Raw genomic sequence first — 16,334 nt, 5'->3', positions numbered from 1 at the left:
TAACATTTTACCAACAAAAATCGTCTTGGACACTTTTTTTTTTTTTAATCTTCTTGTGGAGGCTCTGCTCCTATAATCTATTTTCTCCGAAGGAGAGGTAAGGTCATGTCAGTTTTTTTGATATTACCTTCTTTAACTAATATGTGTTGGCTGAATGTAACTGCATTTGACCAAAGTGACAGATGTTGATTTAAAGAGAGATCAATAATGCAATACCGGCCTCTTGGGACCGTAGTGTCAGCGCAACGGGGAGCTGAGAACCTCAGGTTTGTCTTGTAGTGATGCAGCACATCTGAGATTAAACCCTTATCCATCTGTTTTAGGTCTCTTTCGGTGAATGGCTCGCAGTTTTTTGAGGGTGCGTCACCTTTGGGAAGCGTGAATGGACTTTTACGCACGACAGCACCGCAGGAAACAAAAGCGCGTCGGTTCAGATTTTTTATGTCATATTAGGCTACATTGTATCCCACACACTTTATGCTAATAAAGTGAAAAAAACCAGCAGACATTTTGCGTGTTAACTGGCAAAATAATTGGAGCAAGCATGTCTGTAATTAAAGTGAGACCGCAAAGCGCGCGTAAAAGATGACCAACTGTCTTTAAAGCTGGACAACAAAGTCATCCTTAATCCTTTGTGAACTCCTCGGATCAATACTAGGTCTACTTTTCGATTCATATCTTTTGATCTGGTGACACACGGCTGATGGAGCACCGGTTGTTCCTCTTCCTCTGCTATTTGCGTAAGCTGGGTCCGGTAAAGTATGGCCCCTCTTCGTAGCTTCAAGTCCAGATAAGATCTGTTGTTGTTGTTGTTGTTGTTGTTGGTTTTGTTGTTGTTGTGCCGAGCGAAGATCACAGACAGAGTAACACAAAAAGTGTTGTCGAATTTTATAAATCAGAGGCTTCCAGTGGGCCATTGGCTGGTCGTGTGTCTAAGTATTGCGTTGAGGAAATTATACGGTCAGCGGGTGGAGACGTGGTAGGTACGAGTAGTTTTGTATTTTTGGTTGCATGTTTTTTCTGGATGTTGGGACTTTATCACACTTTCGTTTGCTAATTTGACATGACTGAGTGGAGGCTACTCACAGACATTTCCGTGACAGAAAATACAGGGTTTTTCTTTTTCAGCCTTTAACGTGAAATGCTGCAGTGGTTGTTTTCTTAAACTGTAACTTGCAAGAAAACCTGAATTGATCATTTGATACAGTTTCCTCTCCGCTTATTCCACTTTAGGGTTTTGAATTGCACCCGCCTGAAGAACCCAAGTCTTTGGGTTCAACTGTGTTAATATAACTTTGGTGAGCAGGGAATCTTACAAATCCGCTACCGGGCGTTTGAAATAAACCCGAGAATTTGCTGTGCGCAGAAATTATGACATTTTAACGTGAATGACTTTGTATTCTCTAAATGGAAAGCACTGGATTTATGTGCAACATACCTCTCCACACCTTAAACTGAGTACGAAGTAAATCCTGTGGCTTTAAAGAATTTGACAGCGTCTAATAAAATGTAAAGCAGCGTTTTAGGGTCGATCACTGGGTCAAGAGGTTCTTTTCATACGGGGTTAGTCCTGCTCCATGTAATACGCACGGGAGCTGTCTAATTGCCTGGTAATAGACTTGATCAAGGTACGAGGTGAGGCTCCTGTTGATTTTTTTAAATTTCAGATCAAACACAAAAAAAAGTCAGCAAAAATGTGTTTCTTCCATTTTTATTTTTATTTTTTTTATTTTTTTGGATTTGTCTTCAAAGCTCCCTCCATGAGGTCCCAGTCCTAGGCGCGCAATAGCACTTGATCTCGGCGGGAGGAAGCAGACGAAGGGAAGATGACCATCCACGCCGAGGGTCTCGTGGCTATCGTGGTCTTCTATGTCCTGATCCTGTTCGTGGGGATCTGGGCCGCGTGGAAGAATAAGAACTCTGGAGTTGGCGATGGCGGACACCGGAGCGAGAGCATCATGGTCGGGGGAAGGGACATCGGATTGTTCGTTGGGGGATTCACGATGACCGGTGAGTTGGTTGACTACGGGGAGTCCGAGTGTCAGAATTCTGCCGCAGCTGGGTGTTGCATGAGGTCAGAAAAAGGACCATCACTTCTCCATGTCCGTCTCTTACGCGCGGAAAACACAGGGACCACGGATATACTTTACAATCACAGCTCAACATCACATGCATTACATTTCGGAGCAATAAAAAAGTGTTTCTGCAACACGGCGTGCATCCAACCAGTCTTTCATAAAAGTCTGTCTTCTTTGCAAACTGAAGGTTTTTTTTTTTCTTTCTTTCTTTCTTGGTTTCAGCCACTTGGGTGGGCGGGGGCTACATCAACGGGACAGCAGAGTATGTCTACCTGCCGGACTACGGCCTGGCTTGGGCACAGGCACCCTTTGGTTACGCGCTCAGCCTGGTAGTAGGTAAGAAAACCGAGTTTTCTTTAATTACTCTGTACACGCACATGCAGTGCGAATGCGGGAGTTGCTGCAAATTAGAAGCACTGAGGTACTTCACAAAGAACCCCCCAGTAATTGTGCGTGTTTTCGGCAATTTACGACCAATCGCTTACTGGTGAATGTACTACTCCCACTTTCAAGGCAGACACTGGCTTCCATTCGTTTTATACTACTACGGCAGGTAGGAAGTGATCGTCACGTCTGCTTTTATTTTTGTCACTCTACATCCTGGTTGTGTAGCCAAGCAGTGTATGTTGGTGCATGTGCAGTTATGTAACATTGTGTGATGTGGTAAAAACATGGTATGGTCCTTTAAGAAATATATGATATGTAAAAACTGCAATTCCACCAGGACTGCTATAGTGGTTCAACCAGATATTTAAAAAGGGAGTTCTATAGGAGCACTATATACTACTTAAGCACCAGATACATACTTAGTGTCAAGTTAGCAATATTATACACTTTTATTGATTTAGATTCTGTAAAATACACTTTCTAAAATCATTTATTACGCTATTTTCCTGCCATACCTTAATGTGTGACAACATTCAGGTGGCCTTTTCTTTGCCAAACCCATGCGATCACGTGGATACGTCACCATGCTGGATCCCTTCCAGCAGCTTTATGGAAAAAGGATGGGGGGCCTGCTCTTCATCCCTGCACTCATGGGAGAAATCTTCTGGTCTGCGGCCATTTTATCTGCCCTGGGTAGGTGATCTCTAAGAGGTCATCGCATCACTGGCTAAACTGTGCTTTCATAAGCCCTATACGTCTCAACTCATTATGTGCACCACCTCCAGTTTACTGTTACTCTGCGTGTATCTGCTGAACTGAATGTGTTGCCCTGCAGGTGCCACTCTGAGTGTGATCGTGGACATAAACATCAATATGTCTGTGGTGATCTCAGCTCTGATAGCTATCTTCTACACGCTCGTCGGAGGACTCTACTCTGTCGCATACACGGATGTGGTCCAGCTCTTTTGTATCTTTCTGGGCTTGGTGAGTTTCACTGTCAGATTGAAATCGAAGCGAGCCAGGGACTTTAGAGGTGACGGTGAATGACTACCGTGGAGAGAATGCAGTATGATTAAATAGGGTTTTACCCAAGTAGATGGAAGGCCAAAGAGTTACATGTACTGTATTTCTCAGCTCAAATCGTGAAGCATTCATTAGCTAACACTGTATGCTAATCACTGGGGGGTTTTTTTTACCATTCTCATGCCAAAAACTTCTCAAAGATGTATTATAAATGTAATAGATATGCAAAAAAAGCATCATGTTATTTACATAAGAAATGGGTCACACTGGCAGGGACATAGTGATTTGCATCTAAAGATACTACTCTACAGTATTCCTTTTATTAAATTATTCAACTTTTTGAAACGGTCTGTAGACTTTGGATCCGCTGTCAGAGCCAGAAACTTTGACAGTGAAAACACATTGAAATCACTGAATATTTGTTGAAACCCTAATGATATTTGCATTCTGATATCCTCCTCTCCTTCAGTGGATCAGCGTGCCTTTTGCCCTGTCCAATCCGGCCGTGTCGGACATCAGTGTTTCAGCCAAGGAAGCAATCTACCAGTCACCCTGGCTGGGGAAGATTGATCCTGAGGACAAATGGCTCTGGGCGGACAACTTCTGTTTGCTGGTAAGCCATAACTTTTATCAGACGGTTCATCAAGAGACAGTATATCACTGTAAAGTAAACTGCATACACTTTTTGATTCCACTTAAACTGTCAAGTGTTGCAAGCAGGGGGGTTAAATGAAGTACTGAAGGTGCGGTTTAGGCACAGGGCATCTTAGTTTTTTTTATCAGTTTACATACAGAATAACAAGTTATCATCAGTTTTATTTAGAAAAACTCAAATCACAGTTTCAGGAGAGATTTGTCTCATTTTTTGTGCAGTACTAAGATAAAGTTTCGGAGCTGTCTTGGTGGTGGTCTAGCTGACTGTTATGCTTTGGTTTGGTGTCCGTATTTACTATGGTGTTTCTGTTTCTAGATGTTGGGGGGGATTCCCTGGCAGGTCTATTTTCAACGGGTTCTTTCTGCCTCTTCAGCTACCTACGCCCAGGTCCTTTCCTTCCTCGCCGCCTTCGGCTGCTTGGTCATGGCCGTCCCCTCAGTCCTCATAGGAGCTATAGGGGCCTCCACTGGTAAATACACACACACTCGCATGCACATGCACTGGGGCATTGTTAGACTGAAGAGCTATATTGGGTGCCCCAGCACTCATGTTCTAATCATTTTTAAAATGTACATAATTCAAGCCTATCACTTCAGAACATGGGGAAGTTGCTCAGGATTTAACAACAGCTCTGCTTATACAATGTGCACAAGTGTAACCCCTGCCATATATATTTATTCTATAGATTTTAATATTGATGCAAATAGATGTTATTTATATCATGATTTGACACCCACAAAGATATGAAAATGAACAAACTTAAGTATCACCCAATGTATTAGTCTAAGCTTGAAAGATACACACCTTTATGTCTGGATTGCAGTTGTTAAATCAGATTGCTCAGATGAACACAAAGGCATCCGACACTGATCCATGAATTATGTGTATACACACAGAAACACGTTTTGATTAAGCAGTTAATGAAACATCACAAGACAATCGAATCATCCAGGAATCTGATCCTTTATTCAAATAGGAAAGTATGATCAAAGGCAGCTCGATGCCTTCCTGGGTTGTTTTCACCCGAGGAGCTTTTTTTCAGATGAGTAAATGCAGATGCATACAGTGTCTGGAGGGTAAACAAAAGCAGACGGATCCTGTCACAGCGGGCAGAGGAGCAAGCCATCAGACCATGCTGATTTAGAGAATATTACATCTGAAGAGGAGCTAATTAATCTGGTCCATCTGAGGCTGTTTCATGTGTGACCGGCAATAATCAACCGCTGCTTGTGAATATCCAGGGGAGGGAGGGAAAGACACAGATTGGGATAGTGTACCTCTGGAGAATGAAGAAAGGGACGAAAGAAGGGGCAGAAAGATAAAAGGATGTCAGAGGGTTTAAGGACAAATGAGAGATAGGAGAACAAATGGTGTCCACTGAACAGAACGACTGGGACAACAGTGGAAAATAGTTGAGTTTGACGTATGAGAGTCATTTCTTGTGGGTAAATGTTCTTACACATTTGAGTTTTGCATTACTTTAAAAAAGTCAGACAGACTTGATATGCATCATGGCTTACTGAATGCTGGCTTGATGAAACATTGGCCACTGATGAGTATTTCAAATCAAATATTTGACATTTTTAAATATTACCTTTTTAAATCAACAAACTCTCCAGTATTCAGTGTTTCCTCCAGAAAAATAATACAGTACATCCACGCATACTTCTGTTTTTAAACAGCCACCAAAATGTCTCATTAGAATCAATGGCTTACTGCGGAAATTAATTATTAGTAATGAAATTATTATTAATCAGATTTACAATTAAAATGCAATTAAACTACCTAATGCTTTCTTCAACACTGATGCATATTTTGTACTTTGAAGCTGCCTCTTGGACCATTTGCAAACCAGTGTTTTTCCGAGTATTTTGGCAAACAGCCAGCTTTACATTGATAATCTCTGATGTATTTTAGCACATAGACATTTGAAGTCCTTTTCAGCTACAAAAAAGGTGTATCCGCAGAGTGCATTATAATAAGGTCTCAAAGTTTAGCCCTCTGTCTAGAAAAACTAAGGGATTAGTACAGAAATTCTAATATACTAATCAGTCCGTTTAAAATTCCACAGGTTGGCCAGGAACATTTTTTATCTCCATACAGGACCACTAAATAAAGCCTGTTCAACTTTAATTATGTTCTGGTTTTGCCTCACACAAGTCACTGCATTTTTTTGTTCATTATTAGTAATAAGTATCAGGTAAATACTGGTAGCTTACTGTTTTTTGACACATAGATGATCCTGATACTTGCATCCAGAAAATAGTACTGATTGCAATAATAACAGTTGTATAAATAAGCCTTGACATTTCCAATTCCATCTTGTACAACGTTTTCTCTTTCAGACTGGAACCAAACTACTTATGGTTCCCTGCCTCCGAAGGATAAGGAAGAATCAGACATGATCCTTCCCATAGTGCTTCAGCACCTCTGCCCGCCCTACATCTCCTTCTTTGGTCTCGGGGCGGTGTCAGCTGCGGTCATGTCATCAGCAGACTCATCTATTCTCTCGGCCAGCTCCATGTTTGCCAGGAACATCTATCAGCTCGCCTTTCGGCAGTCGGTAAGAGTACCAACAAAAATAGCAACGCACATATGCACAGTCTGAGCATCACTCAACTAATCGATAAATCAATATCAGTTTCATCCCAGTGGTTTACGAATGTGTCAGATGTTGAAAAATAAAAAAAAACACAACAGCACAAATTGAATCTACACTTACTGTAATTGCTGAACACATAAAACCAGACCCCAGATTTTCAGACAATGTTAAAACAGAAGAGCTCAGACTCAGGGGGACTGAAAAATTAAATTAAAATATGAATCTATGGATAATCTATTATATAATATATTAATATATAGTTTGCTGTTAGCCACGCTACCAGCATGGTTCTAGGGATGTGAGTGTTGGTCGGTTGGTCAGTCTGGAATCTCAACAACTTTTGGATGGATTGCCAAGAACTCTTGAATAGACATTCAAGGTTCCCAGAGAATGAATCCTCATGACTTTAATGATCCCTGACTTTACCTCAGCTCCACATTAAGGTTGGCATTTTTGGTTTTGATTGAAATGTCTCGACAACTATTGGATGGATGGGCATGAAATTTGGTAGACATTTATTTCCACCTCAAGATAAATTGTAATGACTTTGGAGATCCCTTCTCTTTTTATCTAGCATCGTTATCAGGCCAGTTTTTGTTTCTGTTTTCAGTACTTTGTAGTACCAAGTAGTTTGTGACCACCTAATAAACATCAGCAGATTAACATTTTCATTGTGAGAATGTTAGCATGCTGATAATAACATTTAGCTCAAAGCAGTACTGTATCTAAGAACAGCCTCACAGAGCTGCTAGTTTAGCTGTAAACTCTAACTCTTCATTTGATCTCTCTTGTCATACCTCTCCGATCTCAACCTTGTCTTCTCCACATTTTATTCTTGCATCTTCACTTTGTTATCCTTTTCTTCTCACCTCCAGGCCTCAGATCGTGAGATTGTTTGGGTGATGCGCCTCACCATCTTTGTATTCGGAGCCCTTGCCACTGCTATGGCATTGTTAACAGGATCAGTATATGGATTGTGGTACCTGAGCTCCGACCTGGTCTACGTCATCATCTTTCCCCAACTTCTCAGTGTGTTATTCATCAAGGGCACCAATACCTATGGTTCTGTGGCTGCCTATATTTTTGGTCTTTTGCTGCGCATTGGTGGAGGGGAGCCCTACCTCAGACTCCCTCCATTCATATACTATCCCGGCTGGGTGTCCCAGGAGAAGATACACCACCTCACTGGTAACATAGAGTACTTTGTCCTTCAGAGGTTCCCATTCAAGTCTGTGTCCATGGTGGCATCCTTCTTGGCAAATGTGTTTTTTTCCTACCTGACAAAGTACCTATTTGAAAGTGGCATGCTGTCACACAAGTACGACTTCCTGGATGCTGTGGTGTCCAAGCATAGCAAGGAGATCATGGACAAGGCTACACTGGTGAGCAACCATGATAACATCATTCTTTCAGAGATGGCACCCGTCAAGCAGGCCCTGGGTGCATCACTCGCTGGAACCTTCACCAACACTGAGGTCCTCAGTGATGATGGGGCATCCAGTCCAGAGGCTTTTCACAATGAGAACTAGACAACAAGGGCACAAAGGAAACTAGAACCAAGGAATTTGAAGAAGAAGGAATAGTCAAAGAGGCATTGACATTCTTCAGGAAATTTGCTACTGCTGCACTGGAAGCTAAATCAACAAAAATCTACTCTGGCTTCCAAGTGACTCCACAAGTTTGTTTAATGCTGATGACATGGTGCCTCCTTCTTTTTTGAGATTCTTTGTCTAGAAACAGGAGAAGATGACTGTCAATCAGCGGTGTTAGACATACCATATTCATTTTAGTGTTTTTATCATGACTGTGAATCCAAAACTACGACAACCATTTTAATTTAAGTGCTGCTACAGTCATCAGAGGAACTTTCAATGGACATACAGTAAGCCTATATGAGGAAGTCTACAAGGGTTTGCAGTGGATCATGAGAATAGTGCAATATCTAAATAAGAAATTGTGTCTGTGTCCACATAGCAGTTTGTATGGCTGTTGATGTACATGCATATGTGTGCACCTGCTGACAAAGTAGCATCAAGTTAATGCTCGAGAAACTTTTTTCAGACTGAGTTTTAAGTTTGCGTAGAGAAAATTTATTAATAGAGCAATAACATTTTCAGGATCTATGTCTTACATATAGATACATTACACTGAATTTGCAGGTTACAGTTATTATTTTTAACTTTAAGACCAGTAGATTTTTTTTGCAGATTTTATGTTGTGTGTTCACATTGCTCTTAATCCTCCTGTTGTATTCGCAAATTCCAGACACAGTAAGTGTCAAATTAAAAACCTCATACCGCCATGATATTCCCAAACCCTGGACTTGCCAAGCAGAAGGTTGTTATTGGACGATTCTGCAAAATCCCAGAATACGTTCAGTCGCAACATTTTTGAAAATTCACTGCCAACATTTTTTAAAATTGATTATTCCTACACTGCACATGTTACAACAAAAATATGTTTGAGGTATAATCAAGATTACACTGACCATAATTAATTCTTGAGCCACTTTGGGGCAGCACAACAAGCTGTAAACACAACAGTGACCTTATAAGGTTGGTATGGCGAACATGTTAGCAAAGGGTAGCTTAAACACATCCAGCTGATATGGAGCAACATTAGAATTCATTTGAAATCATTTGAATCACCTGAAGAATGTAAGTCAAATATTCATACCCTTTTGCCTCTGTTTTGTTCTCCACCAGATGTATATTCCTGTCTCTTTAACTACTAAATGCTCCACTGTGTTCACCGGCCAGACGCTTACTTTGGCAGGTTATGTAAAGTGGGTTTATAAGTGCTGAAAACAGTTGCGTCCTACAGCTGGAAATGAGGCTGATGAAAGCAGCAAGAGTGAACCAAAACAGTTAGGTTGCAGCCTGGAAAACCAAAACAATGAGTTGAAAGACAATAAAAATGAGCTGATAATTATCTGTCATTTGATAGTCATTCGTCATTGTTTACTGTTGGTATAAGATGGGAGACAAACCCAGCTTTCTGGTGTCAAAGTTTCTCGTGTCACAGTAAACATCGCTCAACTACCTTGACCTCCATACTTTTGGCACTATATGTTTGCACTGAATGTAAAACATTCTGCAGAATCATCATGGAATGAATGTAATTCCATGTGAGCCTCAGCTTTTATTACACACCACCCTGATGTCATTAGAGTAATATTTCCAAAATTAATCATACCATAATTTAATAGATTTTTTGAATGTTTTTCCTGTGTACCATCCAGGCAGCCATTGGCTTCCATTCATTTCCATATGTTATGAAAATCTATTCACAATCATTGTTTTTGTCAAATTTATGGTGTGCAGACGTCTTTAAATTAATGCTTTTACTACTGCATCACCATCATAACAGTAACAAACACAACAATAAAAGCACATATGGTGTTCATTTTGTAAGTCCTTTTTCATAGATAAATGAATGGAACCAAACTGCTGCCTGGCCAGTATGAAAATTCAGAAATCTAAAACACTACACTACAGGAAGTTTTGAAAATGATTGGCATTAATGTATACACACATAACATACACTGATATTATTTTAAAGGACCAATATGGTCCTTTGTAAAATGATCTCACAGAATCTATTTTGACATATGTCTGTATGCGTGCGCCTTTGACAGTGTGTTTGCTCATCCTAAATCTATATTGACTGGCCAGCCATAGCAAGTTAGCGGAGACAGGAAATGATTGTTCCTCCCAGGATGGTGTCAGTAGCACTGGTCATGATCGATCCAATCCCCAGTCAATTAGCCCTCAGGACATTTGACTAATGCTGCAAAGAGGTTCAAGACTATGGTTTACAAGGGTTTGTTTGACAGTGTTTTATACACGGTGAAGAAGGGTTGAAATGCTGCTGATTAAGCACCATCATCTCTAAATTCCCCAATATAAGTCCTTACATCTCAAAGGTGCGGCTGTTTTAAACTACTAGATACACCGCTGCTCTGTATAAGGAGAAGAAAGTAAAGGAGTTTTCACTTTATACAATGATGTTTGGCATTGTGAAGTGTTACTGTTGTCCAGTTGACTTCTCTGTGTTTGTCACCTCTCAGCACTGTTGTGGTTTGTTGGTGTCTTTTTGAATCTGTGGACTCGCCTTAATTCAAAATCAGCAGTGGAAAATGAGTGGATTGGGGACATAGTTGCAAAAGTGACAACTTTTATGAAAACATTTTATCATTTGAAAGATAAGGCTATTAATATATTCTGTCTTATTTATTGTCAACAGTTAACACCAATTATGACCAAAACCAACAATGTGTTAGTCTCTCTCATAGTATTCTCTGATTTCCTTACACCATCTGTGGCACTCAGCCATGAGCCCATTCATTCTTGAGGACTAAAATCTTTTAAAATGGGTCAAAAATATATAGTGTCATTTTTTTAAAAGGCGGAGAAAACACAGCTGGGTACTGTAGATTCCAGGACGTGTTACTCTAACAGGAATTAATTGTGCATTTGTTGGGGACTGTTTCCACGTGCAGATTAGTATGCATTTGGTACTCTAGCGGCATTAGAATGGTGTATGTAAGGGCGACTTAAATAAACTACAGTGTCAGCGTTAATCTTAAAGAAGGAATGTGTCATCCTGTGAAAAGGTATGGGTCACGGATGTGTTTTTAATAGTTTTTGAACAATGGCGCTCTCTGGCACAGAGGAATGAGATCTATGAGGCTTTAGCTACAGAGGCAATACTTTTTAGTAGGATCAGGTCATTGTTGATTTTGATCTATTCAAAGGACTTGGTGACAATAAGAAAAACCAAGTAATGCTAGCCTTGTCCTTTAAGGTGGCAAGATGACCTTGTAGTCAGTCTCCAGCTAGGGTTAACTAGGGAGTGAAGGGGACTTGATCCTTATATGCACTCACACTTACTGAGATACAGTAAAATATAGTAAATCCCGACCTGATCCTGTCCCCCCTCTATCTTATAAATAATAGTAGTGGGATTAATGATATGCCAACAAGCTGGCATCAGCTTCAAATTGAATGGGGTGACAGCTGGTCTGATGCTATGCAAAGTGTCAGGCAGTCTCATTGGACTTAAATGTGAATGTAAACTTCCTCCTCATCAGATAAGCCTCATAATGAGTGTGTCATAGCTTAGGTTCATCCACAAACCTGCACACACACGGAAAAGAATCAATGTCAGCTGTTAGACTGACACATTTGTGGCTCTATGTCGTAAATTGCAATGATGCTGTTTTTTGTGTGGTAAATATATATACCAAAAGAAGCATAGGAGCAGATAAGTCTACTTTTAAATGCAGCATTGAAAATGATGTTTGTTGACAGTGAAATCACAGCTATTTATTTATTCATGCAGTGTCTATAAGAGTATAGTTGTAAACATATGTGAGGTCAGTTGAATAAATTATATTATTTAGCACAGTCACGATTTGGTTTTCTTTCTCATACTTGCATTATAGTATTTCAGATTTTACAGATTAAATGTTTACATGTTTAAATGTATTACAATTATTGTTTTATTCTCAGCCATATGGAAAGATGGTTTGATGTGTGCGTGTGTGTGTGCATGTGTATGTTTGTTTGTGTGTGTGTGTGTGTGTGTGTGTGTGTGTGTGTGTGTGTGTGTGTGTGTGTGTGTGTGTGTGTGTGTGCACGAACAGGGTGTGGAGTGACTAGCCGAGGGTTTAATCCAGGGGTTGCAGCCTGCTCGGCGGCATCAATCAAAACGCCCACCTCAGAATCTTACAACTGCCAGAACTGTCAGGGCTGTCAATCTCTCTCTTACACACACACACATGCACACTGATGGAAATAACATTAAATTTATGCTTTGCCTTGTGTTATTAAAGTCCACCTCCCAAGTACAGTTAATAAAAGGTGTTTTCTTTGCGTGGATTGTGTGTGCGCACATGTGTGTGTGTGTGTGTGTGTGTGTGTGTGTTTGAAAAAATATATCTATTTTGCTGCAGTACGTCTATTTACTGTACCTGAAACAAGGTTTCTATTATAAGGCTCAAACCCAGAGCCAGATCACTGTAGGTGAGGGATAGCCAGAACAGATGAGTTTTATATGAAGCTCTATTTTGTTACGGAATAGTCACTCATGATGAAAACATGTTTGAGAGTTAAAGTGAGGTGAGAAAAGGACAGGACCATATTGGGAAACATCAAACATCAAGGAAACAGCATGAACAAGAAGAAATAAATTGTGACTGGGCAAGTTCAGAAGAAAAATTTTGGTCCTACACATATCAAACCCTGTCATCATTGACCAAAGGGCCAACTTATAAACAGACAGAAGCAGAGGTGAGTGACTATATTGTTTTCTAAATAATCTTTGGTTATGGCACTGAAGTGATAAGTCAAGTCAGGTCCTAAAAGTTTTGAAGACCTTAACGTAATTTGAGTGTATGTGGGAACATTCTGTTCCTTTCCCTTTCTTCACTCACATGTCTCTTTCACACTCGTTCTGCCTTTTTAATGAGGATTTCTGTATTTGATAAGGCTCTAGGGGCTTCTATATAGATGCTTTTTGGATTATAAAGAGTCATATGAGAATCTATGAAAAAGCTCTTGATTCAGAATTATTCATTGTAAGCTAATGACATGGTTCACTGAGTCATTTTGGTTCCATTTAGATCCCCTTATGTAACATTCCCTTGTGTGTATTCCAGCCTTGCTAAACTAATTTGAGACAGTCATGTTTTAATCTCGAAGACTGATTCGAGCGGTCTCAAACAGACCTGTGCATGTGTGTAGATGTTACACCTCTCACTGTCAGTGCTTCATCTTGAGGGAGCCGCGTATGCGCCTTCTACACCTCCAGACCAATAGCTGCTGTAACAGAGAGCTATTATTCTGCCAGGTGAAATGGATTGAGGCATGTGAGCAAGTATAATAGTTATTAGTGCCAGTGAAACCTGCCACACTGCCACAGGATTCGCCTGCAGGACACAGGCACAAGATAGGTATGGTCTCATCAAAGTTAAAAAGCAACACGTTTAAAGTATGTTATAATCTCACACATTCAACATTCATTGGAAAAGAATCAATGAATTATTCAACACATGTATAGTATATGAAGCGGGGTAGTAAATGTTTGCCTTTGACTTTAGCAGCGAGGACACTGACATTTTAACAAAATGTCAATGTTGAATTTTAGGCATGTGATTTCAGTTCAGTTTTCAATTCAGTTCTTGGACTGAATTGAATTTCAAGACTATAGTGATGGAACAAAATATAAATGACTGCACGATAGGAATGCATGGAGCTTGCCCTGTATAACTCACCACAGTCAGCTAATGCCCGGATGTCTCAGGTAAAGTAAGAACTCCAGTAAAACCTGGTGTAAAACAGCAAGCACTCAATCGTTCTAATACTTTTAACCAAACATGATTGCTGATACATTCCTGATCATTAATGAAAAAAAAAATATATATTTATGACAGTCTAAATGTGCTGAAAATTTTTTACTTTCAACATACCATATTTTGGTGAACTGTCACTCAACATATGTTTTTTTGAACATTGTTGTTGCATGACAGTGCGAACATCTCATTACACATTGTCAGGTTCAGATCAACAAATCACAGGTCTTATTCTTCCAGAGTGCGTCTTTTTATGTTTTATGTATAATTGGCCCCTACGTGATCCTTTGAAAAACACACACACACACACCCTCTGATGAGCTACAATCGCCATGCGTTTATCGCCACGAGCGTCTGATTGAACTCCCAGCTGGTCAAGTGATCGTTGTGGGTTTGAAATAGTTCCACTTCTATCTATACATAAATGCGTGTCTCTCAGCCCTACGGCCAAGCTGCGGGCCTCACGACTCAAACTTTGTCCTCGCTGACACTTCCTCTGTGCTTAACACGATGGAGAATTCACTGAACGTCATCAGCAGCGTGCACTTCACACGTGCACAAAGCGACACATATACTTTCAGTCCTGCAGCACAGCTCATGAATTATTCTCTCTAAAATAACAGAAACTCAGGAAGGTAGTAGGAAGCGCTAATGAAAAGACAACAAATTATACTCTTGGACACCGCTTATATCTTTAATTTATTGATCATATTTTATACAACATTTTAATAGCTTCAAGCTTTTAATACCAGTTTTGATTATTGCCTAATAATAGCTATTTTGTGCCTTCAGACCATCTAAATAAAGGCTCTTCTTGGCTGTGACATTGCATTGACACCCGTGTATATAAAAACACTAACTGACTGTTCTGAATTTGCAGAGAATCTGATGTATGGCGATAGATGGTGAATGGAGAATCAGCTTGTCTTGGACCAGACGAGCTGATTCTAGATCAAGCACTGATGCCTCTAAGGCAGGCTGAGGTGAATTTATTTGAGAGAGAGAAAAGGGAGACATAAAAACAGCATAAAGGAAAAGAAAAGCTAGCAAAGAAAATGTGCAGTACTAATAAGACATTAATTAAAAGAAGAAAAAAGGCCATCTAAAGAAGAGAGAGAGAGGGATGATGTAATTTATAGCAATAAATCTTGGCCAATTTAATGCTTTCTCAATAAGGGCAAAAGATAAGGGCCAGACTGGAAAACAGTCATCGTCATTATTCACATCAGACTAAGTGCTCCATTTCTCTGGAGAGAGGGAAGGAGGGAGAAATGAATGGGAAGGCCAGACATTTACTGTGGCACCCTGAGCTCATATGAGAGATGGGCTGGACACAGAGTCTCCACCCACCAGCTATGTCCTTGCTTCTGTCCTTTGCATTTAAGAGCTCATTTCATGGGAAACTCAAGTTTATAAAGAATTTCCTGGCAGTTCTGAATGACTCAGTTTCTTGTGGGTTATAATTATCATATATTTTATTTTGTATTCAGTTGTGCTGCTGCTGTGTTGCTGACCCACACCATTTGATATATTTTGTTACTGATAACCTCCTCTTGAACTTGTCTGGTCTGAGGTATTCAAGCTGGGGACATAATCATTTCTCTCAGAGAACCATGAGGGAATATGTAACCTCCCATTCGCTCTCATATTAAGATGTTTCCACCCAGCAAATGATGATGTTATTCTATAATTTTCTTATTTTGAATAAGTCCCATACCATGAGAGACCAAAACCGAGAATGGATTAGTCCATCTCACTTTCTGACTTTTTATACTTTTATATGCAGGAGGCAGGTTGAGTAGTAATTTGTTTGCTTTGTTGATTGTGTAACTGCTTTTTTGTAGCCAACAATTTTTACACACACACACACACACACACACACACGCACACGCACGCACGCACGCACACAGGTTCCCAGTCCCCAGGGCACACTTTATTAATGTTGATAATACCGTAGACAGGAACATAAATTACTGGAGAATTTATTACAGCTGGAGCTATGGGAAAAATTATTCTATTATAGCACCATAGCAAACAGAGACTGGGTAAACAGACATGAATCACTTAGTAAACACATTTCACTGTTGTGTTGCTTAAACTGGTTGTTCCATTCATACTTCGTGTTGTTTAAATAAATCATTTATTACTGAAATGTTCCTGCTTCATGTAAAAAAAAAAAAAAAGGCAACAGACACAAGCTCATGGAATGGAAGTGGTAAAAACTTTAATAGCTAT

General features: G+C 40.0%; 1 protein-coding gene across 1 annotated transcript; it reads left to right on the top strand.

Moving 5' to 3' along the window:
* Positions 1-1,826: 1,826 nt before the first annotated feature.
* Positions 1,827-8,274, top strand: LOC120801750 (high-affinity choline transporter 1-like). Its single transcript, XM_040148969.1, has 8 exons — positions 1,827-2,010; positions 2,301-2,414; positions 3,003-3,158; positions 3,301-3,449; positions 3,958-4,101; positions 4,459-4,612; positions 6,489-6,706; positions 7,621-8,274. Exons 1-8 carry the CDS (start codon positions 1,827-1,829, stop codon positions 8,272-8,274), a joined length of 1,773 nt encoding a protein of 590 aa, XP_040004903.1.
* Positions 8,275-16,334: the final 8,060 nt, after the last annotated feature.

The sequence above is a fragment of the Xiphias gladius genome, chromosome 16 (genome assembly GCF_016859285.1).
Source record: "Xiphias gladius isolate SHS-SW01 ecotype Sanya breed wild chromosome 16, ASM1685928v1, whole genome shotgun sequence".
Classification (NCBI taxonomy): Eukaryota; Metazoa; Chordata; class Actinopteri; order Istiophoriformes; family Xiphiidae; genus Xiphias; species Xiphias gladius.
The sequence above is the reverse complement of the archived record's forward strand: the minus strand, read 5'-3'. Positions and strand labels throughout refer to the sequence as shown.